Source organism: Pseudophryne corroboree, chromosome 1 (genome assembly GCF_028390025.1).
Source record: "Pseudophryne corroboree isolate aPseCor3 chromosome 1, aPseCor3.hap2, whole genome shotgun sequence".
NCBI lineage: Eukaryota > Metazoa > Chordata > Amphibia > Anura > Myobatrachidae > Pseudophryne > Pseudophryne corroboree.
Window position 1 is genome coordinate 999,541,479 of NC_086444.1, and position 27,827 is coordinate 999,569,305.

General features: G+C 47.7%; 1 protein-coding gene and 1 pseudogene across 3 annotated transcripts in view; one reads left to right on the forward strand and one right to left on the reverse strand.

Moving 5' to 3' along the window:
- Nucleotides 1-27,827, reverse strand: part of NEK1 (NIMA related kinase 1) — a 344,019-nt gene that overhangs the window by 251,607 nt on the left and 64,585 nt on the right. For all 3 annotated transcript variants that reach the window (XM_063920623.1, XM_063920622.1, XM_063920624.1), the window contains exon 10: nucleotides 20,441-20,601. In XM_063920623.1, the coding sequence (XP_063776693.1) occupies nucleotides 20,441-20,601 (161 nt within the window). The remainder of the gene's footprint in view (nucleotides 1-20,440; nucleotides 20,602-27,827) is intronic.
- LOC134939492 (5S ribosomal RNA) lies at nucleotides 9,422-9,540 on the forward strand (annotated as a pseudogene).

Here is a 27,827-nt window from a genome sequence, read left to right on the forward strand (position 1 = left end):
TGTAGGATCCAGGGGTCCACTTGCGAGTGAGCCCACTGCGTGCTGAAACTTTTGAGACGACCCCCCCCCCCACCGCACCTGAGTCCGCTTGTACGGCCCCAGCGTCATGCTGAGGACTTGGCAGAAGCGGTGGAGGGCTTCTGTTTCTGGGAATGGGCTGCCTGCTGCAGTCTTCTTCCCTTTCCTCTATCCCATGGCAGATATGACTGGCCTTTTGCCCGCTTGCCCTTATGGGGACGAAAGGACTGAGGCTGAAAAGACGTGGTCTTTTTCTCCTTTATACGGCAATACTTCCATGTGCCGTTTGGAATCTGCATCACCTGACCACTGTCGTGTCCATAAACAACTTCTGGCAGATATGGACATCGCACTTACTCTTGATGCCAGAGTGCAAATATCCCTCTGTGCATCTCGCATATATAGAAATGCATCCTTTAAATGCTCTATAGTCAATAAAATACTGTCCCTGTCAAGGGTATCAATATTTTCAGTCAGGGAATCCGACCAAGCCACCCCAGCGCTGCACATCCAGGCTGAGGCGATCGCTGGTCGCAGTATAACACCAGTATGTGTGTATATACTTTTTAGGATATTTTCCAGCCTCCTATCAGCTGGCTCCTTGAGGGCGGCCCTATCTGGAGACAGTACCGCCACTTGTTTTGATAAGCGTGTGAGCGCCTTATCCACCCTAAGGGGTGTTTCCCAACGCGCCCTAACTTCTGGCGGGAAAGGGTATACCGCCAATAATTTTCTATCGGGGGAAACCCACGCATCATCACACACTTCATTCAATTTATCTGATTCAGGAAAAACTACAGGTAGTTTTTTCACACTCCACATAATACCCTTTTTTGTGGTACTTGTAGTATCAGAAATATGTAACACCTCCTTCATTGCCCTTAACAAGTAACGTGTGGCCCTAAAGGAAAATACGTTTGTTTCTTCACCGTCGACACTGGAGTCAGTGTCCGTGTCTGTGTCGACCGACTGAGGTAAAAGGACGTTTTAACGCCCCTGACGGTGTTTGAGACGCCTGGACAGGTACTAATTGGTTTGCCGGCCGTCTCATGTCGTCAACCGACCTTGCAGCGTGTTGACATTATCACGTAATTCCTTAAATAAGCCATCCATTCCGGTGTCGACTCCCTAGAGAGTGACATCACCATTACAGGCAATTGCTCCGCCTCCTCACCAACATCGTCCTCATACATGTCGACACACACGTACCGACACACAGCACACACACAGGGAATGCTCTGATAGAGGACAGGACCCCACTAGCCCTTTGGGGAGACAGAGGGAGAGTTTGCCAGCACACACCAAAAACGCTATAATTATACAGGGACAACCTTTATATAAGTGTTTTTCCCTTATAGCATTTTAATATATATAGTCATATCGCCAAATAAGTGCCCCCCCTCTCTGTTTTAACCCTGTTTCTGTAGTGCAGTGCAGGGGAGAGCCTGGGAGCCTTCCCACCAGCATTTCTGTGAGGGAAAATGGCGCTGTGTGCTGAGGAGAATAGGCCCCGCCCCCTTTTCGGCGGGCTTCTTCTCCCGTTTTTCTGAGACCTGGCAGGGGTTAAATACATCCATATAGCCCCCAGGGGCTATATGTGATGTATTTTTAGCCAGAATAAGGTACTATCATTGCTGCCCAGGGCGCCCCCCCCAGCGCCCTGCACCCTCAGTGACCGCTGCTATGAAGTGTGCTGACAACAATGGCGCACAGCTGCAGTGCTGTGCGCTACCTTATGAAGACTGAAAAGTCTTCTGCCGCCGGTTTCTGGACCTCTTCACTTTTCGGCATCTGCAAGGGGGTCGGCGGCGCGGCTCCGGGACGAACCCCAGGGTGAGACCTGTGTTCCGACTCCCTCTGGAGCTAATGGTGTCCAGTAGCCTAAGAAGCCAATCCATCCTGCACGCAGGTGAGTTCACTTCTCTCCCCTAAGTCCCTCGATGCAGTGAGCCTGTTGCCAGCAGGACTCACTGAAAATAAAAAACCTAACAAAACTTTTACTCTAAGCAGCTCTTTAGGAGAGCCACCTAGATTGCACCCTTCTCAGCCGGGCACAAAAATCTAACTGAGGCTTGGAGGAGGGTCATAGGGGGGAGGAGCCAGTGCACACCACCTGATCCTAAAGCTTTTACTTTTGTGCCCTGTCTCCTGCGGAGCCGCTAATCCCCCATGGTCCTGACGGAGTCCCCAGCATCCACTAGGACGTCAGAGAAAAAGTGCAAACATCCTGTAGGTTAACAATTTTCTTTTGGAACCATACAGTTAATGCCGACACCTGCACTCTCAAGGAAACCACCTGTAGACCTTTGTCCATTCCTGCCTGAAGGAATGCTAGGACTCTGAAAGACTTAGGGTCAAAATTCCGATCACTGCACCATTGAATATAGGCTTGCCATATTCGGTGATAAATGCGAGCTGAGGATGGTTTCCTTACTCTAAGCATTATTTCTTGCTTTCAGGATGGAAGTCTCAAGAGCCACGCTGTCAAAGACAGTTGATCCAGGTGCTTGTAATAGCAAGGACCCTGAGACAGTAGATCTGGACGTTGAGAGAGTAGGAATGGAGCATCCATCGACAGCCTTTGCAGATCTGTGTACCAATGTCTTCTGGGACAAGCCGGAGCTATTAGTATCACGGCGCCCTTTCCTTGTTTTACCTTTCGCACAATCCTGGGCAACAGGGCGATCGGTGGAAACACATAGGCCAGATGAAAGTCCCATCTTACTGACAGGGCATCCACAAAGGTTGCTCTGGGATCCTTTGTTCTTGACCCGTCTGCGGGAACTTTGTTGTTCTGACGGGACGCCATGAGATCCATCTCCGGTAACCCCCACTTGTCTGCCAGACTCTGGAAGACCACGGGGTGTAAAGCCCATTCGTTTGCATGAATGGTGTGTCGACTGAGAAAATCCGCTTCCCAGTTTAGGACTACCGGAATGAACACTGCGGACAAGGTTGGATGATGAAGTTCTGCCCACCTTAACGTGCGGCTTACCTCCTTCATTGCTTTTTGGCTGCGAGATCCTTCCTGATGATTGAGGTACGCTACTGCTGTTACATTGTCCGAGTGAATTTTAACTGGTTTCCCCTGAAGGATGTCCTTTGCCTGAATGTGTGCCATATATATGGCCCGGAGTCCCAATACATTTATTGGCAGGCAACTTTCTTCCTTGGTCCAGTGCCCTTAGAAGCAACTTCTTCCTGACACCACTCCCTAGCCCTGAAGACTGGCATCCGTTCTCAGAACTTCCTAATCTGATATCCAAAAAGGGTCTCCCTTTGTCCAGATGGGATGTCTGTAGCCATCAGGCTAATGACCGCCTTACTTCCAGAGGAAGGACCATAGTCTGCGTTTTTATTGTCTGATGTAACCCATTCCACTTGGAAAGGATCAGACATTGTAGAGGCCTCAAATGGAATTGAGCACACTCCATGTTGAATATTGACACCATAGATCCCATCACAAGCATTTCTGCGTAAATGGATATCCTTTGACTGTGTAGCAGCTCCTGGACCCTCAAATGAATTTTGGATATTTTGTTCAGAGGTAAAATTACTCTCTGAAGACTCAAATCGAATACGTCTCTCAAGTGAGTCATCTGTTGTGATGGAAGCAGGGACGACGTTGCCCAATTTATGAGCCAACCGTGTCTCTGCAAAGAAGCTATTGTCTGTTGCAGATGACACTGAAGCAATTCCAGAGATTGTGCCAGGATTAACAAGTTATCAAGGTATGGAAAAATCCTTATCCCCTGCTGATGGAGATAAGCCGACATTACCACCATAATTTTGATTAAAACTCTGGGAGCTATGGCCAGTCCAAATGGTAGGTCCTGAAACTGAAAATGTTGCTGGAGGATAGCAAACCTGAGACAGCACTGATGGGACAGTGTTATAGGAACATGTAGGTAAGCATCCTGGATATCCAGGGATACCAGAATACCATGGCCAAAATAATGGCATGTAAAGTCTCCATATGAAAAGAAGCACCCAAATGTACTTGTTCAGCACTTTGAGATTGATTATAGACTGGAACAACCCATTTGGATTCTGGACTAGAAACACGTTGGAATAAAAATCTTGTCCTCATTACGTAGGAGGAACTGGAATTATCACTCCTGACTGAAGATACTTCTGAACTGCCTCTTGCAAAGCCCTGGACTTCGATTCCACTGAAGACGGGCTGGTACAAAACACCTTTGAGGAGCGTGTTTCTTGAAGGCAAACACATAACCGTGAGATACTGCTTCTTGCACCCTGGCATCTGTGGTGGACTGCTGCCAAATCTGTGCAAAATGAAGCAGTCAACCTCCCACCCTAGGATCCCCCAGGTGGAGGCCCACACCATCAGGCTGATGGCCGGCTTCCAAACCAGAAGATAAGCTGTCTGGTAGCCCAATACTTTTCAGCCTTCTCAGACTTGTCAGATTGAGACTGTTTGCCATAACACTTTCCTTTGGTTTTTGCTGGAGTCCGAAAGGGCCGAAAAGCTGGAAATCTAGGCTTGGATTTGTGTGTGGAAGGAAACTTCACTTTCTTGGAGGCTGCTTCCGACTCCAAAATACTGGTTAATTCTTTACCAAAAAGTATATCTCCAGTAAAAAAGGCAAAGACTCCAAAACCTTCTTGGATTCTGAGTCAGCTTTCCATGTACCTAGCCAAACCGCTCTGCGAGCTGCTACTGCTGAGGCTGATGCTTGAGATGCAATTGTACCTATATCCAAGGCTGCTTCCTCCATAAAAATAGCCACCTGTTTAATATGTGCAATATGGGATTTTTGCACTCTAAATGCCAATGAAAGATTATGCTCCAATGCATCAGCCCATGCTGCCACTGCTTTTGCCATCCAGGCTGAAAGCCATGGCTGGTCTTACGATTGCCCCAGACAAGGAGAAAATAGGATTTTAATTACCTACCGGTAAATCCTTTTCTCGTAGTCCACTGGGGATCCAGTTAGTACCATGGGGTATAGACGGGTCCACTTGGAGCCATGGGCATTATAGAAGTTTGATTACGTGTACTGGCTCCTCCCTCTATGCCCCTCCTACCTGACTCACTCTAGGAAACGGTGCCTGAGGAGACGGACATACTTTGAGAGAAGGATATAGAAAAGGAAAGTGGTGAGAATTCGAACCAGCACAAGCAGAACAAGAGTAAAGCCATTCTAACCAAACTTGCAAACAGGAACAGCTGAACCAAACAGTACTTAACCAAGTAACAGAGCAGGAAGAAAGAAGCACCGGGCGGGCGCCCAGTATTCCCTATGGACTACGAAAAAAGGTAATTAAAATCCTATTTTCTCTTACATCCTAGGGTATACTGTGGATCCATTTAGTACCATGGGGAAATACTAAAGCTAACCAACCTAGTAACACCAACCTAGTGGAGTGGGTTTGAACAGATTTCGGAATGGGCAAATGTGCCATGGAATAAGCATGCTGGATAGTGAGCCTGATCCAGCGTGCAATTGACTGCTTCGAAGCAGGACACCCAATTTTATTGGGATCATAAACAACAAACAGCGAGTCCGATTTCCTGTGACGAGCTGTTCTCTTAACATAGACCTTTAAAGCCCTTACAACATCCAAAGACTTTGAAGTAGCAGAGGCATCCGTAACAATAGGTTGGTTGATGTGAAACACAGACACCACCTTAGGAAGAAATTGCTGATGAGTTCAGCTCTGTCCTCATGGAAAATTAAGCAGGGGCCTTTGTAAGACAATGCCCCAGCTCCGACACACGTCTTGCTGAAGCCAAGGCCAACAGTGTGACGGTCTTCCACATAAGTTACTTTACGTCTACCTCCTGTAAAAGTTCAAACCAGTCCGATTGAAGGAACTGCAGTATCCAATTGAGACCCCAAGGTGCCGTGGGAGGCACAAAGGGAGGTTGGAAGTGAAGAACACCTTTCAAGAACGTCTGGACCTCAGGGAGAGAAGCCAATTGTTTCTGGAAGAAAATAGACAAGGCCGAAATCTGAACTTTAATGGAGCCTAGGCGTAGGCCCACATCCACTCCCAACTGAAGAAAAAGCAGGAGACATCCCAGATGAAATTCCACCGTAGAATATTGTCTGCTCTCACAACAAGAGACATATTTCTTCCAGATACAATGGTAATGTTTAGACGTCAACCCTTTTCTGGATTGGATCATAGTCAGGATAGCCTTGTCAGGAATTCCTCTCCTGGCTAGAATCAGCCATTTAACTTCCATGCCGTTAAACGTAGCTGTGGTAAGTCTTGATAGACGAACGGGCCCTGTTGCAGAAGATCCTCTCGAAGAGGTAGAGGCCATGGATCTTCAATCAGCATCTCGAGAAGATCCGCATACCAGGCCCTTAACCACCGGAACACCTGCGGGTGGAGGCCCCATTCCCCCGGGTGCAGGTCGTGTCTGGTGAGGAAGTCTCTTTTCAGTTGTCTACTCCCGGAATGAAGATCGCCGACAACGCCACGGCGTGTTTTTCCGCCCAGAGGAGAATTCTTGGCACCTCTGACATTGCGGCTCTGCTTTTCGTTCCGCCCTGTCGGTTTATGTACAATACCGCCGTCACAGTGTCCGACTGGACCTGAATGGCCTGATTCTGGAGAAGAGATGAGGCCTGCAGAAGGGCGTTGTAGATAGCCGTAAGTTCCAGGATGTTTATTGGAAGGACGACTTCCTGACATGACCATCCTCCCTGAAACTGCACCCTCTGGGTGGCTGCTCCCCAACCTCTGAGGATTGCGTCTGTGGTTAGCAGAATCTAATTCTGAATGCCGAACCTCCGACCCTTGACTAGGTGAGAAGTCTGTAGCCACCAAAGATGGGTGATACTGGCTTTTGGTGACAGACGAATTCTCTGGTGCATGTGAAGATGCGATCCGGATCATTTGTCCAACAGATCGAGCTGGAAGGGCCTTGCATGAAACCTTCCATACTGAATCGCTTCATTAGAAGCCACCATTTTCCCCAGAAGACGTATGCAGAGATGCACCGAGATCCGGGTCGGCTTCAAGACGACCTGAACCATCGACTGGATTACCATTGCGTTTTCCAAGGGAAGGAACACTTTCTGAGACTCTGTGTCCAGTATAATTCCCAGGAAATGAAGCCTCTGCGTTGGTTCTAGGTTAGATTTTGGCAAGTTCAGAATCCACCCATGATCCAGGAGTAGTCTGGTTGAGAGGACAATGTTCTCCAACAACTGTTCCCTGGACAGTGCCTTTATCAGAAGATCGTCCAGGTACAGAACTATGTTCACTCCTTTTTTGCGGAGTAGCAACACCTTCTCTGGCATCACCTTGGTGAACACCCTCGGTGCCATGGAGAGACCAAATGGCAGGGGCTGGAACTGGTAGTGACAGTACTGTAGTGCAAACCGTAGATAAGCCTGATGAGGCGGCCAGATCGGAATATAAAGGTACGCATCCTTGATACCCAGAGACAAACAAGCTGGACTAGTAACCAGTGTTTTGTAGATGAGGTGTAAGTTTTTGAATGGCGTCATGTAAGGTTACTCTTGCCTCCTGTGAAACTGTACAGCCTGATATGAAGAATCTGAGGTGGAAGCTCCTGGAACGCCAGTCTGTAGCCCTGGGATATAACGTCTATGACCCGGATCCTGGCACGATCCTGTCCAGATGTGACTGAAGAATTTTAGCCGGGCTCCCACCTGCCTGTCTTCCAGGCATCATGGTCCACCGTCATGCTGAAGGATTTGAGGAAGCAGAGCCTGAGCCCTGTTCCTGTGAACCAGCAGTCGCCGGTTTGTGTGGTTTACCTCTAGCACCTCTGGCGGCTGTAGAAGAACCTCTGGCCCTGCCCCTATACTTGGCAGTTCAAAAGGACTGTAAATTGGGTACTGAGTAGGCCTTCCTAGCTGGCGGAGCTGCAGAAGGTAAGTATGTGGACCCGCAGTATCCCGGGAGATCTATTTGTCGAGTTCATCTCCAAATAAGGCATCTCCTGTGAAAGTCAGGCCTTCCAAGCCTTTCCTGTAGTCCGCATCAGCAGTCCACAGAGGTAGCCATAATCCCCTGCGTGCCGACACTGCCATAGCTGTAGCGCGTGCATTAAGCAAGCCTCTCTCTTTTATGGCTTCCACTATAAAGTTCACAGAGTCTTGTATATGTTGCAGGAGCAAAACAATTTCCTCTTGAGGAAAGGTGTCTAACCCGTCAATTAAATTGCCTGACCATTTAGCAATGGCTCATGTAATCCACCCACATGCTATAGTGGGTCTCTGGCCACCCGAGCAACAGTATACGAAGATTTGAGTGTAGTCTCAATCTTGCGATCAACCGTATCTTTTAGGGAGGCTGCACCAGGGACCTTTTCCGACCTCTCCTTTTCCTGGCTGACCGGAGCAGCTGACGTCCTCCCACACCTGCCTGTGTTTTGCGCCTCTCCTGGCTCCCTGCCTCTGTGCTGACCGGAACAACGGACGGCTTCTCGTACCCGCTTGGGTCTTCACCAGGCCAGCAGCGCCTGTAGTCCCTCACTGATCGAGACGGGCTACAGTGTTGTACAAGGGGATATTCTACCCTTACACCCAGCGCGGGTAATATCAGTTTTTTCTATACCTCTCACCACGATAAATTTGTTGAATGGTGGAAATTACTAGATTGTGGCCCGCACTGTTTGGACATTAATTTCATTAGCTTGTGTGAGCAACAGTTTATTGGACTTATCACACTTACCATTACTACATTGGAATCAGTATTGGCAGGTTTTTTAGGCCTTAAGGTGTATCTCTAGCCTTTATCATTTACATAAATATCAGCAATATTTATCTATAATAAGTTTATTATCGATGTACACATGTATTGTGATATTGGCAGCGATTTTCTCTGAATCCTAACAGGCCTCTTCGAGTCAGGAGACACCTCTGTATACTTGTTACATTGTTATCCTTTCACCTGGCTCTGTTTCTTTATCACAGACATCCTATATTTGGACACTTGGATACATTCTACTTGTTACATTGTTATCTTCTTTCACCTGTCTCTGTTTCCTTATCACAGATATCCTGTATTTGGACATTTGGATTATTATCTGTACTCTAGTAGATAACTACATTTACAGAGATCATTTTCTACTTGGCATTTATCATTAATCCAGCTAATTTCGGAGCAATAATATTGCATTTTATTCAGCGATCGCTATAAATTAGACTTTTGTGGAAGAATTCTCAATAGCCAAACGAGACTGTTATTATTGTTTATTCTCTCTCTCCCTTTTCCCACTCACTCTGAATTTCATGGACTCTCACCATTGATTCAGGGCTATGTCCCTGTCTAACATTGGCAGCAAATCCATCTGGTTTCCTCTATTGGCCTATTGCTGTCATCTTTTCTGAATAACTGTGTAATTCGTGAACTCTCATCAGTGATTCCAGAGCTTCCAATCATTGTTCACTCTCTCTACTATCATACCACACTGGAAACGCCCGAAGCCGTCCGATCTCGGAAGCTAATCAGTGTTGGGCTGGGTCAGTACTCAAGTGGGTGACCATTGAGGAAGACTCAGTTTAGTAGAGCCTCTATTGGTTCAGTACGCTCAGTGTCTAACACTGACAGCAGATTCACTCTGCCATCTCATTTTCCACTCTTTTTCTTTCCTCCCTAAATTGGCTGGTGATGATATGCATGTCCATCTCTAATATAATTAGTATCTAGACTGTATTATTTGTTTATTTTTGACACAAAACACAGGACAGGGATCCACTTGCCATTTGAACGTACCACTTAATATCTAAGCTATTGCTTATAATATCCAGAATTTACTCCGTCAGCCGGAATTTAGTTTCTATCTCATATCAGCACTTGGTGCTATTTAAATATATTGTCACTTGTTGACTGTTATTTTCTTCATGAACCAGTGATTATCTTAATTTTGTGAAACCATTAAAAGTTGATTTTTAAACTATTCTGACCAATCTATATATTGTTTAAAGTTAAGAGTGCGCCCACAAAAGAGTCTTCTTTTCTCCTTGTTGGAGACGGACGCATCCACTATCGTAGGATTTTCCCCATTTTTTCCTATCCTGAGAAAGAAAAGGAATAGTTAACAACCGCCTAGAAATTTGAAATTTCTTATCTGGATAAAACCACGGTTCTTCAAACAGGGTATTTAGTTCCTTTGACACAGGAAAAGTGGCTGAGGATTTTTTCTTAATATTAAAGTAAGATTCCTCACTCTCCTCTGTCACCTTATCAGTGATATTTAGAATTTCTCTGATAGCATCTATGAGAGCCCCTATACCCTGCGACAGAGTACCCCCCTCCCCCCACCTCTACGTCCACCTCACCTACCTCCATTTCTGACCCTTCATTATCAGAGTGAGAATGCAGGATATGGGCCAAAGTACATTTTTGCGGACAAATGGTAGAGGACTGAAAGGCTGGTCTGTGTACTGAGTCCTTTTTCATAAACTCAGCCATAGAGTGAGTTAAGTATTGCGTCTCCTTCTCATTACGAGATAATTTTGTATAAATGGTGGCAATCATTCCCCTAAAGGAGTCCAGCCATGCTGGTTCTGCCCCACTAGACTGGGAAGGGATACTACACTGAGTACACACTAGTGAACCCCCTGGAGAAGAACACTGTGCCTTACATGAAATGCACTCTTTGCCTGACATACTGCAGTAGTGACAGCACACACACAGGAAAAGGTTAAAAGCACAATTACCCACAAATAGCCCTTCCAGAGAGACACAGAGAAAGTATGGAACCAGCACACAGTGCCCTTATCGCGAACGCCAAGCTTAGCCGGCTCGCAGACTAAGTACCTAGATTATGGACTTAGTACACTAGTAAATCGCTCCCCCCTGCTATGACCCCCGGTACCGCTGAGGTAAACTGGAGGCTTTCCAGAGAAGCTGCACGTCCCTGTCAGTCAGCGTCTGTGTCAGCTGCAGTAGGGAAAATGGCGCTGGTGAGCTGCTGGATCCGCTCACAGTGAAGCCCCGCCCCTTCAATGGTGCGCGGTCTTCCCGCTCTTCTTTATACAGGTTAAGTATCCCTTATCCAAAATCCCACATTTTTTGGGTCTCCTACGGAGATAAAGACATATATATTATATATTATGTGTATATAGATATATTATATAGAGATATAATATAATATACATAAATGTGTGTCACTATCTCAGTAGGGGAAGCAAAAATGTGTGATTTAAAACTTTGAATAACGGATACTCAACCTGTACTGGCTTTATGTGTCTGTGTGCATAAAATGGAGACATACCCTCTTATGGCTGTAGTGCCAGTCTGGGTACTGTGTACACTACACTGTACTTAGTCAGGAGACTCAGTCCGCCCTGCGTAGAAGCTGTGCGTCTTAGTGATGAGCGAGGTTCGGTTTTACTCGGTTCTCAAAACGGCATCTTATTGGCTATCCAAAACACGTGACATCCGTGAGCCAATAAGATGCCGTTTTGAGAACCGAGTAAAACCGAGTAAAACCGAGTAAAACCGAATCCGCTCATCACTAGTGCGTCTCCGCACCCTTATGCCGCCATAATGGCCAGCAACCTGCTAACCGGGATGCCGGTTTAGTACTCGGCACTCTTCATTCTTCTGGCTCGGTTAGGGGTGGCGGCATGCTGCGGGAATGTAAGCTCGCCGTGGTGGGGCTTGCAAACAGTTCCCTCAGGAGCTAGTGTCCTGTCAGCGGGGAACGGGACCATTAACCCTTAGTGGGGATAGGCCCTCCCCACCCCACCCCCCCCCACTAAGTCACACGAAGCAGGCAGGCTGGTGCCATCCAGTCCTGCCTGAAAATAAAAAACTTTAAAAAGAAATGTAGAAAACTCTTCAGGAGCTTTCAGAGACGTGACCGGCTTCTCCGAGCACATTTTCGAAACGGAGTCTGGTAGGAGAAGCATAGAGTGAGGAGCCATCACACGTAATCAAACTTCTATGGTGCCCATGGCTCCAAGTGGACCCGTCTATACTCCATGGTACTAACTGGATCCCCAGTATTCCCTAGAATGTAAGAGAATATGGTTTTTAAAAAAACAATCTATTTTCCTATCCGTGACGTCATTATATGATGTTGAAGGCAGAGGTAATGTACATTTCTCCTACATACTTGAAAATAAGAATTTACTTACCGATAATTCTATTTCTCGTAGTCCGTAGTGGATGCTGGGGACTCCGTCAGGACCATGGGGATTAGCGGCTCCGCAGGAGACAGGGCACAAAAGTAAAAGCTTTAGGATCAGGTGGTGTGCACTGGATCCTCCCCCTATGACCCTCCTCCAAGCCTCAGTTAGGATACTGTGCCCGGACGAGCGTACACAATAAGGAAGGATTTTGAATCCCGGGTAAGACTCATACCAGCCACACCAATCACACTGTACAACCTGTGATCTGAACCCAGTTAACAGCATGATAACAGCGGAGCATCTGAAAAGATGGCTCACAACAATAATAACCCGATTTTTGTAACAATAACTATGTACAAGTATTGCAGACAATCCGCACTTGGGATGGGCGCCCAGCATCCACTACGGACTACGAGAAATAGAATTATCGGTAAGTAAATTCTTATTTTCTCTGACGTCCTAAGTGGATGCTGGGGACTCCGTCAGGACCATGGGGATTATACCAAAGCTCCCAAACGGGCGGGAAAGTGCGGATGACTCTGCAGCACCGAATGAGAGAACTCCAGGTCCTCCTCAGTCAGGGTGTGCCCCTGACCAAGTATCAGCTCGGCAAAGTTGTAAAGCCGAGACCCCTCGGGCAGCCACCCAAGATGAGCCCACCTTCCTTGTGGAATGGGCATTTACATATTTTGGCTGTGGCAGGCCTGCCACAGAATGTGCAAGCTGAATTGTACTACACATCCAACGAGCAATCGTCTGCTTAGAAGCAAGAGCACCCAGTTTGTTGGGTGCATACAGGATAACAGCAAGTCAGTTTTCCTGACTCCAGCCGTCCTGGAAACTATATTTTCAGGGCCCTGACAACATCTAGCAACTTGGAGTCCTCCAAGTCCCTAGTAGCCGCAGGTACCACAATAAGCTGGTTCGGGTGAAACACTGACACCACCTTAGGGAGAAACTGGGGATGAGTCCGCAGCTCTGCCCTGTCCGAATGGACAATCAGATATGGGCTTTTTTGAGACAAACGCCGCCAATTCTGACACTCGCCTGGCCGAGGCCAGGGCCAACAGCATGGTCACTTTCCCTGTGAGATATTTCAAATCCACAGATTTGAGCGGTTTAAACCAATGTGATTTTAGGAATCCCAGAACTACGTTGAGATCCCACAGTGCCACTGGAGGCACAAAAGGGGGTTGTATATGCAGTACTCCCTTGACAAACTTCTGGACTTCAGGAACTGAAGCCAATTCTTTCTGGAAGAAAATCGACAGGGCCGAAATTTGAACCTTAATGGACCCCAATTTGAGGCCCATAGACACTCCTGTTTGCAGGAAATGCAGGAAACGACCGAGTTGAAATTTCTTCATGTGGCCTTCCTGGCCTCACACCACGCAACATATTTTCGCCACATGTGGTGATAATGTTGTGCGGTCACCTCCTTCCTGGCTTTGACCAGGGTAGGAATGACCTCTTCCGGAATGCCTTTTTCCCTTAGGATCCGGCGTTCAACCGCCATGCCGTCAAACGCAGCCGCGGTAAGTCTTGGAACAGACATGGTACTTGCTGAAGCAAGTCCCTTCTTAGCGGCAGAGGCCATGAGTCCTCTGTGAGCATCTCTTGAAGTTCCGGGTACCAAGTCCTTCTTGGCCAATCCGGAGCCACGAGTATAGTTCTTACTCCTCTACGTCTTATAATTCTCAATACCTTGGGTATGAGAAGCAGAGGAGGGAAGACATACACCGACTGGTACACCCACGGTGTTACCAGAACGTCCACAGCTATTGCCTGAGGGTCTTTTGACCTGGCGCAATATTTCCAACGGTTCACAATCATGTGGAAGACTTCCCGATGAAGTCCCCACTCTCCCGGGTGGAGGTTGTGCCTGCTGAGGAAGTCTGCTTCCCAGTTGTCCACTCCCGGAATGAACACTGCTGACAGTGCTATCACATGATTTTCCGCCCAGCGAAAAATCCTTGCAGTTTCTGCCATTGCCCTCCTGCTTCTTGTGCCGCCCTGTCTGTTTACGTGGGCGACTGCCGTGATGTTGTCCCACTGGATCAATACCGGCTGACCTTGAAGCAGAGGTCTTGCTAAGCTTAGAGCATTGTAAATTGCCCTTAGCTCCAGTATATTTATGTGGAGAAAAATCTCCAGACTTGATCACACTCCCTGGAAATTTTTTCCCTGTGTGACTGCTCCCCAGCCTCGCAGGCTGGCCTCCGTGGTCACCAGCATCCAATCCTGAATGCCGAATCTGCGGCCCTCTAGAAGATGAGCACTCTGTAACCACCACAGGAGAGACACCCTTGTCCTTGGAGATAGGGTTATCCGCTGATGCATCTGAAAATGCGATCCGGACCATTTGTCCAGCAGATCCCACTGAAAAGTTCTTGCGTGGAATCTGCCGAATGGAATCGCTTCGTAATAAGCCACCATTTTTCCCAGGACTCTTGTGCAATGATGCACTGACACTTTTCCTGGTTTTAGGAGGTTCCTGACTAGCTCGGATAACTCCCTGGCTTTCTCCTCCGGGAGAAACACCTTTTTCTGGACTGTGTCCAGAACCATCCCTAGGAACAGCAGACGTGTCGTCGGAAACGACTGCGATTTTGGATATTTAGAATCCACCCGTGCTGTCGTAGAACTACTTGAGATAGTGCTACTCCGACTTCCAACTGTTCTCTGGACCTTGCCCTTATCAGGAGATCGTCCAAGTAAGGGATAATTAAGACGCCTTTTCTTTGAAGAAGAATCATCATTTCGGCCATTACTTTGGTAAAGACCCGGGGTGCCGTGGACAATCCAACCGGCAGCGTCTGAAACGGATAGTGACAGTTCCGTACCACGAACCTGAGGTACCCTTGGTGAGAAGGGCAATTTGGGACATGGAGGTAAGCATCCTTGATGTCCAGGGACACCATATAGTCCCCTTCTTCCTGGTTCGCTATCACTGCTCTGAGTGACTCCATCTTGATTTGAACCTTTGTATGTAAGTGTTCAAAGATTTCCCATTTAGAATAGGTCTCACCGAGCCGTCTGGCTTCAGTACCACAATATAGTGTGGAATAATACCCCCTTCCTTGTTGTAGGAGGGGTACTTTGATTATCACCTGCTGGGAATACAGCTTGTGAATTGTTTCCAATACTGCCTCCCTGTCGGAGGAAGACGTTGGTAAAGCAGACATCAGGAGCCTGCGAGGGGGAGACGTCTCGAATATCCAGTCTGTACCCCTGGGATACTACTTGTAGGATCCAGGGGTCCACTTGCGAGTGAACCCACTACGCGCTGAAACTCTTGAGACGACCCCCCACCGCACTTGAGTCCGCTTGTACGGCCCCAGCGTCATGCTGAGGACTTGGCAGAAGCTGTGGAGGGCTTCTGTTCCTGGGAATGGGCTGCCTGCTGCAGTCTTCTTCCCTTTCCTCTATCCCTGGGCAGATATGACTGGCCTTTTGCCCGCTTGCCCTTTTGGGGACGAAAGGACTGAGGCTGAAAAGACGGTGTCTTTTTCTGCTGAGATGTGATTTGGGGTAAAAAAGGTGGATTTTCCAGCTGTTGCCGAGGCCACCAGGTCCGATGGACCGACCCCAAATAACTCCTCCCCTTTATACGGCAATACTTCCATGTGCCGTTTGGAATCTGCATCACCTGACCACTGTCGTGTCCATAAACATCTTCTGGCAGATATGGACATCGCACTTACTCTTGATGCCAGAGTGCAAATATCCCTCTGTGCATCTCGCATATATAGAAATGCATCCTTTAAATGCTCTATAGTCAATAAAATACTGTCCCTGTCAAGGGTATCAATATTTTCAGTCAGGGAATCCGACCAAGCCACCCCAGCGCTGCACATCCAGGCTGAGGCGATCGCTGGTCGCAGTATAACACCAGTATGTGTGTATATACCTTTTTAGGATATTTTCCAGCCTCTCAGCTGGCTCCTTGAGGGCGGCCCTATCTGGAGACGGTACCGCCACTTGTTTTGATAAGCGTGTGAGCGCCTTATCCACCCTAAAGGGTGTTTCCCAACGCGCCCTAACTTCTGGCGGGAAAGGGTATACCGCCAATAATTTTCTATCGGGGGAAACCCACGCATCATCACACACTTCATTTAATTTATCTGATTCAGGAAAAACTACAGGTAGTTTTTTCACACCCCACATAATACCCTTCTTGTGGTACTTGTAGTATCAGAAATATGTAACACCTCCTTCATTGCCCTTAACATGTAACGTGTGGCCCTAAAGGAAAATACGTTTGTTTCTTCACCGTCGACACTGGAGTCAGTGTCCGTGTCTGTGTCGACCGACTGAGGTAAATGAGCGTTTTACAGCCCCTGACGGTGTTTGAGACGCCTGGACAGGTACTAATTTGTTTGCCGGCCGTCTCATGTCGTCAACCGACCTTGCAGCGTGTTGACATTATCACGTAATTCCTTAAATAAGCCATCCATTCCGGTGTCGACTCCCTAGAGAGTGACATCACCATTTCAGGCAATTGCTCCGCCTCCTCACCAACATCGTCCTCATACATGTCGACACACACGTACCGACACACAGCACACACACAGGGAATGCTCTGATAGAGGACAGGACCCCACTAGCCCTTTGGGGAGACAGAGGGAGAGTTTGCCAGCACACACCAAAAACGCTATAATTACACAGGGACAACCTTTATATAAGTGTTTTTCCCTTATAGCATTTTAATATATATATACATATCGCCAAATAAGTGCCCCCCCTCTCTGTTTTAACCCTGTTTCTGTAGTGCAGTGCAGGGAAGAGCCTGGGAGCCTTCCCACCAGCATTTCTGTGAGGGAAAATGGCGCTGTGTGCTGAGGAGAATAGGCCCCGCCCCCTTTTCGGCGGGCTTCTTCTCCCGTTTTTCTGAGACCTGGCAGGGGTTAAATACATCCATATAGCCCCCAGGGGCTATATGTGATGTATTTTTAGCCAGAATAAGGTACTATCATTGCTGCCCAGGGCGCCCCCCCCCCAGCGCCCTGCACCCTCAGTGACCGCTGCTATGAAGTGTGCTGACAACAATGGCGCACAGCTGCAGTGCTGTGCGCTACCTTATGAAGACTGAAGAGTCTTCTGCCGCCGTTTCTGGACCTTCACTTTTCGGCATCTGCAAGGGGGGTCGGCGGCGCGGCTCCGGGACGAACCCCAGGGTGAGACCTGTGTTCCGACTCCCTCTGGAGCTAATGGTGTCCAGTAGCCTAAGAAGCCAATCCATCCTGCACGCAGGTGAGTTCACTTCTCTCCCCTAAGTCCCTCGTAGCAGTGAGCCTGTTGCCAGCAGGACTCACTGAAAATAAAAAACCTAACAAACTTTTACTCTAAGCAGCTCTTTAGGAGAGCCACCTAGATTGCACCCTTCTCGGCCGGGCACAAAAATCTAACTGAGGCTTGGAGGAGGGTCATAGGGGGAGGAGCCAGTGCACACCACCTGATCCTAAAGCTTTTACTTTTGTGCCCTGTCTCCTGCGGAGCCGCTAATCCCCATGGTCCTGACGGAGTCCCCAGCATCCACTTAGGACGTCAGAGAAATGTATCTGTAGTTGAATATGTGGTCATATTGCTTATTATACTAATGTATAACCTGTGACTGATTGCTAGTGTGATTGCTGACTTTACTATTTCTGTAAGTTTCTGTGTATACTGATCTTCAATGCTGGTGCAAAGCAGGGAGGGATCGTATTGTATGTCACTTTAACAAGTTTTAAAGGGATTTCAGTCACAAATTGTGTAGTACACTGTACAGGTGTGTGATTTGTTTATCATGTTTAAGATAGGCAAGGGTGAAGAGGATACACTCTGCACAGCAGCACCAACACTCATTTCATGTTTGTCTTGCAAAACTGGGTTAACCTCTCAGGATCTGGTTCAAAATGTATTATGTGCAAACTGTTTTAGCTTTCACCAAACTCTCCTGAATAATCCAAGGCAGGCACAGGTTCAGGTTGAACCCCCATGGTCTACTTTTGCACAGACATTATCCAGTATAGCTGAGCGGATAATGCCAGCTCCTATACCTGGGATAGGTTACCCTATTAACCCTTACATGCAACATTCCCCCTGGGGTTTATCCAGTCCAGGAATCTTCAGCCTTACAACAGAAACAGGCTGAGAAGCCGATGCAAAGTAAATCACACAAACATGAAACAACATCTTCACAGTCTACACATGTTTCAGATGTAGACTCGTCTGAGGATGAGGACTCATCACACTCCGGGTCTGCAAACAGAGACGAGGATGAAGTTATCAGCTCAGTGGACATACCTGAGCTAATTAGTGAAAGCCATTCTATCCTTAGAGGAAGCAGCAGAGCCTTTGTTAAAATCTAAGGCACCTGTGTTTAAACGTCCCAAAACAGTCAGGACTGATTTTCCTGGGTCAGAACAGCTGACTGAAATTATGCAAAAGTCTTGGGTAACACCCAGTAAGGAGTTTGGAATTCCAAAGAAATGGAATTCCCATTATTCTCTTCCAGCTGGGAATTGTTTAAAAAGGGAGGTGGCTCCCAAAGTATATACGCATGTCATTCGATTGTTGCGAAAACATATTACTGCATTACCTTATATAGGACTTCAGTATTCAGTCGCACAGCGAAAGAAACAGCAGCAATAGTTTACAGACTCATATGCATCAGGCACTTATCCAACTACTCGTACTTAATGGTAGGTAGAGACTTCGTGTTGTATCACCCGGCTCAGGACAGTGGGATACAGAGAGACTTCACCCCGCTTCCAGGATCGATCAATACGTTAGTGAACCCTGAGTGGATCCAGATGCTAATAGTGTACACAAACGCCCAGTGAACCTACAGTGAACACGGACGCACCAGTCACACAGCCGCCTATGCTGCGCCTGGGTGATTTTAGATAAACAGCGTCTCAGACGGAAGCGGGAAATCAGTTTGTGGCGGAGACTCGGAGGAAACTGGTCATGAACCAGGGGGAGGGGCGACCAGGGGAACGTCTAACTCCCCACTGCTGACCTCAACCCCAGGGATCGCGGCCTCACACTAATCCCCAGAGCCTAGGATACCTGCGGTCTAGCGCTGGTGCACCCGAGGTGGCAGCTGCGTCAGCTACTGTTTGGTAGTCTCCTCCCGAAAACAGTGCGGCTGTGTCTTGCGTCTCCCACGCTAAGCGGAACAGACGCCTTACCTTCTCCCCATGCTCCGGACACAGCCTGGTAATGTCCGCTGGACTTGCCAGTACATCCGACACAGACTCACGTTGAAACAGCACTGTACATGTGGGTAAGTGTTGTCGCGACCCGGCGGAGAGATGTTGGAGCAACTCTAAGGTGCGTGTAAGACGCTTTTTAGAAAGCTCGCTCAAAAACGAAAAAAAAAACTATAAAAATAAATTAATAACAAGCTTATGGTTGCAAAATCAGCAGCCCAAGATCATGGTCCGGCTCCTGCCGCACCAACAAAAAAAAAAGCTGAATTACCTGAACCAGGAGGCGGGGATATAGGGGACTGGCTCGTTGCATTCTGGGAGGCCGAAAGCTTTGATCGTTTGTGCCAATCCGCTGATGCTACCTCATATTCCAATGTTTATCCTGTGGATAACCTGTGGACCCTGCAGGAGAAACAACTGCTAGCTTAACAAGATAGTTGCAGTTTCCTTATGTTATGAAGAAACTTTAAAAACTAGCCCATTCAAAATCATTATTACCCCTTTCACACCACACAAATAACCCGGTATCGATCCAGCATATTGCCAGGTCGACACGGGTCGGTGTCAAAATCGCGGGTCACCCGACCCGGGAATTCAACCCGGGAATAAAAGCAGTGCTATTCCCGGGATGAATACCGGGTCAGTGGCAGTGTGAACGGACTCCAGGGTCGATGCGACCAGGGACCCGTTCACTTCAATAGGGAGAGGCAGTGCAGTGACGAGCTCATCTCCCAGCCCATCTCCACCCCCGCAGCTGGCTCCGCCACTATGGCAACCGACCCGGCAAATTGCCGGGACGGTATGCCCACTGTTAGGGTCCAGTGCCGAATCCCACCCGGGAAGGATCCATTTCCAATTCCCGGGTGGGATCCAGTATTGGCGGTGTGAAAGGGGTATAAATGTTACTGTGAGAGCTTTAGGGCAGAACAGATTTATTTTCTCTTCTTAAAATAAATTTAGAAATAGTTCCTTTAGGAAACAAAATCTTATATTGTTTCAGGTTTATAGCAGCATTTTTTGATAATCACTTTGGTATTTCCATCATAGATACAGATATGTTTGTGTGCTACGGTGTCAGGTTTGCTGGGCATGAGTGGCATTTTGTGGATATATGAAACCATTACATCTCACCTGTCTGTATTTGATCTGTGGCTTTCTGTCGTAGTACTTTTTAGCAGCATCTGCAGACTTTTTGACAGCTAAAGGCACTCCGTACTTCGCAGCAGGTTTTGTAATCTTGTAAGCAGGAGGTGATGAGGAAGGCATAGCTTGTGTTGGAGCTGGTCTTTTTCCTTATAACAGACAACACAAGCAATGATACATATAAGGAGATTTATGGTAGACTTACCATAGTTAAATCTTTCTGCGAGGTATACTGGATTCCACAGGGAATACCATCAGGGTGTAGAGTTGGATCTTAATCCGAGGCACCAACAGGCTAAAGCTTTGACTGTTCCCAAGACGCACTGCACCGCCTCCTCTATAACCCCGCCTGCAGGCACTGGAGCTCAGTTTCGTTAACCAGTCCAATGCAGTAGCAGGCAAAAAAGAGACGGTAGATGTTAGTCACATAGAACCACATTCTCATGACAGAAGAAGGGACTAGCGGCTAATAACATACAAACCCAAAGAAGCCAAGTGCGTCAGGGTGGGCGCCCTGTGGAATCCAGTGTACCTTGCAGAAAGAGATTTAACTATGGTAAGTATACCATAAAATCTCCTTTTCTGCAGCGGGGTACACTGGTATTCCACAGGAAACAACATCGGGGATGTCCTACAGCAGTTACTCATCGGAGGAGACGCACTGCAGTGGGAACAAGAACCCGGTGTCCAAAAGAAGCATCCTGGGAGGAGGAAGTATCAAAGGCATAGAACCTGATGAACGTGTTAACGGAGGACCACGTAGCCACCTTGCACAACTGTTCAGCGGACGCGCCTCGGCGGGCAGCCCAAGGTCCAACAGACCGAGTAGAATGGGCTTTAATAGCAGCAGGAGCTGGGAGACCAGCCTGCGCATAGGCTTGTGCAATCGTCATTTTAATCTATCTGGCCAAGGTCTGCTTATTCACAGGCCAGCCACATTTGAGAAAACCAAAAAGTACAAAAAAAGGGTATCCGACCTCCTGAGGGAGGCAGTCCTTTCTACGTAAATACGGAGAGCACGTACCACAACCAAAGACCGCTCTTTGGAGGACAAACCAGAAGAGATAAAGGCCGGAACCACAATCTCTTGGTTAAGATGAAAAGATGATACCACCTTAGGTAGATAACCAGGGCGAGTTCGAAGAACTGCCCAGTCACGGTGAAAAATCAGAAAGGGTGGACGACAGGACAAAGCGCCTAAGTCCGACACCCTCCTAGCAGAGGCAAAAGCCAGCAGAAACACAACCTTAAGCGTAAGATGTTTAAGGTCCACCGACTCAAGAGGTTCAAATGGAAAAACTCTTGTGGGGCATTCAAAACAAATAGACAGATCTTATGGAGCCACCGGAGGGAAATAGGGAAGCTGAATCCGTAAAACACCCTGAATGAAAGTATGAACGTCAGGGAGAGACGCAATTTTCCTCTGAATCCACACCGACAAGGCAGATATATGAACCTTGAGGGAGGCCAGACAAAGGCCTAATCCCAGGCCCTGCTGCAGAAAAGCCAAAAGTCTGGAGATTTTGAAAGTATATGCATCATAATTCTTACCATCAGACCAGGTGAAGTAAGAATTCCAGACCCTATGATAAATCCGTGCAGAGTCCAATTTTCGGGCTTTTAACATAGTTTGAATAACCGCCTCAGATAATCCCTTGGCCCTCAGGAGTGAAGCTTTAAGAGCCACGTCGTTAAAGCCAGTCTGGCCAGGTCCGGGTGGACACAAGAGCCCTGAACGAGGTGGTCTTGGCATTGAGGAAGTAGAAGAGGACGCTCTATCGAGAGGCCCTGCAGGTCTGAGAACCAATGCAGGCTGGGCCATGCTGAAGTGACTAGAAGTAGTATTCCTCTTTCTTGCTTGAACTTCCGCAATACCCTGGGCAGGAGTGACACTGGAGAGAACACGTATGGCAGCCGAAAGTTCCATGGAATTGCCAGTGCGTCCATGAACGCTGCTTGAGTATCCCTTGTCCTTGATCCGAAGACCGGAACCTTGTGATTGTGACGAGACGCCATCAGGTCTACGTCTGGTAGGCCCCACTTGACCACGAGGAGTTGAAAGACTTCCGGATGAAGAATCCACTCTCCGGCGTGAATGTCCTGACGACTGAGGAAATCCGCTTCCCAGTTGAGGACTCCGGAAATAAACACTCCCGAAATTGCTGTTAGATGGCGTTCCACCCAAAGTAGGATCTTTGATACTTCCAGTTTTGCCATGCGGCTTCGAGTGCCGCCTTAATGATTTATGTACGCCACCGTGGTGGTGTTGTCTGATTGTACTTGAACAGGCCTGTTCTGTACTAGAGGCAGGGCCAGTGTCAACGCATTTGCCCGCAATTCCAGAATGTTTATTCGGAGAAGAGACTTCTCCCTGGTCCACCGACCCAGGAGAGAGTGTTGCTCCAACACCGCTTCCCAACCCCGCAGACTGGCATCCGTTGTCAGGAGGACCCAGTTGGAGATCCAGAAGGGACGGCCCCTGCTCAACTGTTGGTCCTGTAGCCACCAGTTCAGTGACAGACGAACTTCCGGAGTCAGAGATCATTTGAGATCTGATCCGATGAGGCAGGCCATCCCACTTGGAAAGGTTTAACCTCTGCAGAGGGCGGGAATTAAATTGAGCATACTCTACCATTTTGAAAGCCGACACCATGAGGCCTACTACTTGCATCGCCGAGTGTATCGACACTCTTGGGCGAGAGAGTAAATATCTGATTCTGTACTGAAGTTTCAGGACTTTCTCTGGAGACAAAAACAAGCATTGGTTGTGTGTGTCCAGTAGTGCCCCCAGGTGCACCATGCTCCGAGCAGGGACCAGCAAGGACATTTCCAGTTGATGAGCCACCTGTGGGCTTGTAGGAATTGGACCGTCAGTTCCAGATGACTGAGAACCTCTTGGGAGTTCGCCAGGATCAGCAAGTCGTCCAGATACAGCAGGATCCGGATTCCCCGACGGTGGAGAAGAGCTGTCATCACGGCCATGACCTTGGTGAAGATCCGAGGAGCCGTAGCCAATCCAAAAGGCAGAGCCTGGAATTGATAATGTAGGTTGCCAATAGCAAACCGCAGATATCGCTGATGTGACATGGCAATAGGTATGTGCAGGTAAGCATCCTGTATGTCCAGGGATACCATATAGTCTTCGGGTTCCATGGCCAGCACTATAGAGCGCAGTTTCCATACGGAATTTGGATACTCTCACAAACTTGTTCAAGGATTTGAGGTTGAGTATAGGCCGGAAGGACCCATTTGGCTTCGGAACTAGTAACAGGGTCGAATAGTATCCCGCACCTCTCTGAGACAGAGGTACCGGCACTACCACTCCTGTATCCAGGAGGGATTGTACAACAAAGTGTAGAGCTTGCACTTTTAACGGATCCGCAGGGATAACCGTTGTGCAAAACTGGCGAGGGGGAAGTCTCTTGAAAGAGACTGCCTACCCGTGAGAGACAACTTCCCACACCCAGGCGTCCGAAGTGGTCATTAAACAGGCCTGGGCGAACTGCAGAAGTCGGCCTCCCACCCTGGGGTCCCCCAGACGGAGGCCCGCCCCGTCATGCAGCAGGCTTGTCTTGTTGGGAAGCAGGCTGACGGGCGGCCCAGGATTGTTTAGATTTAGGCTTCGTGGTTTTGGAAGCACGAGCCTGTCGCGGATACGCCTGACCCTTTGCTTTTCCTGGAGGTCGAAAGGAACGAAAGGTGGTAGTCTTAGCTTTCGGAATAGAAGGATTAGTCTTTGGGAGACACGCAGTCTTTGCAGTAGCCAAGCCAGTCACAATCTTGTTCAGATCCTCCCCAAATAAGATGTCTCCCTTAAAAGGGAGCACCTCCAAGGTCTTTTTGGAGTCCAGGTCCACCTTCCAGGACCTCAACCACTTAATTCGACGAGCCAGGAAGGACGTAGTAGATGCCTTGCCCGCCATTACACCTGTATCAGAGGCCGCCTCCTGAATATAGTGGAAGGCTGTGGTAATATAAGACAGATACTGTCTGGCAGTGTCAGAAAAATCCTGAGGCAGCTCATCCTCAATTCCCTGAACCCATGCTTCAATACCTTTTGCAGCCCAGGAGGCTGCCATAGTGGGTCTATGTACCGCGCCAGTGAGGGAGTAAATAGATTTCAGGCATCTCTCCACAAGCTTATCTGTCAGTTCCTTCAGTGAGGTAACAGTGGTGACAGGCACAGTAGATGACACCACAAGACGGGCAACATGAGAGTTCACCGGTGGTGGAGTTTCCCACTTGTTACTCAACTCCGCAGGGATAGGATAATGAGTTAGCATCTTTTTAGACAGGGAAAATTTCTTTCCTGGAGACAACCAGGATTCCTGACGTATGTCAATTAAATGGTCTGAATGTGGTAAGACTACTTTAGCAACCTTCTGACATTTGAACTTATCAGGTTTCTTAGACACAGTAGTAGGCTGAATGTCATCATCTATTTGAAGAATTAACTTAATAGCCTCCACCAGGTCAGGAACATCAACCTGGGTTGTAGATTCCTCATCAGAAGAAACTGTATCAGTGTCTGATGGATCAGTATATTCCCCATCGTCATCAGAAGATTTATCCGAAATATTAGTGGAGTGTGAGGAAGAAATGGCCCTTTTAGATGACCCCTTGGCCCCAGAGGGGCGGGGGGTAGACTTTTGTCTAACCAAGGTTTGATTTAATTGTTGTAACTGGGTAGACAGAGTATCCGCCCAGAGCGGATTAACTACAGAGACATTATGTGGCTGCAATGGCACAGGAGGTCCCACAGAGGGCGCCAGACGTGTCACAAGTGTACTCAGCATACTTGAGAACGCTGTCCAAGGTTGGTCTTGATTGGCCACAGGTACCGCAGGTAGACTGGGTGTATGGCATTCAGCGCCTGAACCAGCAGCCAAAACTTCCCCCTCAGGTAAATCCGTGGCGCCAGCACTGCAGGATGCAGAAGCGTCCGCGGATTTACCGCCCTGTGTAGCAGACATTATAGTTAATGTAGCCGTGGGGCGTAACGGTACACTATAGCCAGACAAACACAATATCTGCAACAACAACAACAAAAAACTCTGTTATGTGACAGCAAACACAATATATATATATATATATATATATATATATATATATATATATATATATATAGTCTTGGAAGATCCTGCACTCTCATCAAAAGTAATAACGACGGCGGGTGCTCCTAATGACCAGAGAGGCCACCAATATACCACAACAACCACCTAGGTGGAAGGTGCACTCACGCCCAGAAATTAGTCTCTGAAGTCACTTGTAAATTCAGTATATTTTTATTCGGGTTCACTGTTGATGCCGTATTTCATCGACGTTTCGGTCCTTATGCGGACCTTTATCAAGATTGGCACTTAAATCACCTATACAATCAGAAACAGTTACAATTAATATGTATAAGAACCCAGATTTATTCAACACCAACACCACCAGTGCCTCCCAGGCCCTGAAGACTGTCACAAAAACCAGAAAACGTATTAAAAGGCTGTTTTTTTATATATGTAAAAAAGAGATACTTGGAAATAATCCACGTGTGATGAAAGAGACACCTCCACCATTAGGACTATCTGTTTAGATAGGCAAATGATTACCTGGACGGCAAGCCAGATCACTCAGATGTGTGGAATGGCCTTCAAAGTTGGCAACATGCCTGATCACATAATGAAGTTAAAAAGCCTGCTGGAAGGCTTTTTAACTTCATTATGTGATCAGGCATGTTGCCAACTTTGAAGGCCATTCCACACATCTGAGTGATCTGGCTTGCCGTCCAGGTAATCATTTGCCTATCTAAACAGATAGTCCTAATGGTGGAGGTGTCTCTTTCATCACACGTGGATTATTTCCAAGTATCTCTTTTTTACATATATAAAAAAACAGCCTTTTAATACGTTTTCTGGTTTTTGTGACAGTCTTCAGGGCCTGGGAGGCACTGGTGGTGTTGGTGTTGAATAAATCTGGGTTCTTATACATATTAATTGTAACTGTTTCTGATTGTATAGGTGATTTAAGTGCCAATCTTGATAAAGGTCCGCATAAGGACCGAAACGTCGATGAAATACGGCATCAACAGTGAACCCGAATAAAAATATACTGAATTTACAAGTGACTTCAGAGACTAATTTCTGGGCGTGAGTGCACCTTCCACCTAGGTGGTTGTTGTGGTATATATATATATATATATATATATATATATATATATATATATATATATATATATATATATATATATAGAGAGAGAGAGAGAGAGAGAGAGAGAGAGAGAGAGAGAGAGAGAGAGAGAGAGAGAGAGAGAGATGACGCACCTAGCCCCCTCAGGGTACAGAATATAGTGATAGCAATATGTGATATAGGAGAATGGAACCCCACACAACAGCTCCAGGCACACTCAGTCACAGGTACAATGCAGAAGTTATTACATATAAACAATAAAACTGCACTGGACTAGTAAATGACATATAACTATGTATGTGTATAGATATAACAATGCACAGTAGATACTGGATGTATATCACAGAATACTTGTACCAAATACTCAGCTAGCAGTACACTTGTTCTTAACTAACACTGTCTAAAATGACTTGTAGAATACTTCAGTGTCTGTAAAACCACAGCGCTGATGAGGCAGGTGGCTTCACAGAGAAGACTTAGCCCAGCAGTCCCGGAGATCAGCCCAGCTAGTAATGAAGATGGCGCCAAAATCTCTTCAGGGAGTGAGGGAGAGAGACGCAGCTCCAGGGCGGGAACACCAGCAGTAGATGGCGCCCGGAGCTTGGGGAGGGGCTACAGGTCAGCGTCTTATCCCCTCTGCTGGACATCACTACCGGGTACTATGGAGCCTATTATAAACAGATTTGAGTAAATCCGACCTGTGCTCCCTGCCCTGGTGGATATAGTGGGGTCTCTGTGCAGCACAGTGTCCACGCCAGCAGCGCGGTCCATCTCCTGGGACCGCGATTTACCGGCGGGTCCCGCCTGGGGGACCCTCTTACCTCCTCCCCGATGTGCAGCCAAGCAATCCAGGAGAGCGTCAGCAGTGTGTGCCTGAAGTCCGGTGCGCCACCGCTGCAAGTACCTGGGAACCAGGCTGCGAGAGTATGCAGCGCTGCTGGGGGAGGAGATGGAGCCACAGCACAGAATATCAGACTGACATAAATAGTGCTGCGCCCCTTGAAGCCTTCTAAAAAAGCTCTTTTCAGGGCTGCCTAGCGCAGCCCCACCTGTTAGCTGTCTGCTCTGCAGGCACCAACTTACAAACTAAGCTCCAGTGCATGGAGACGGGGTTATAGAGGAGGCGGTGCAATGCACCCTGGGAACAGTCAAAGTTTTAGCCTGTTGGTGCCTCGGATCAAGATCCAACTCTACACCCCGA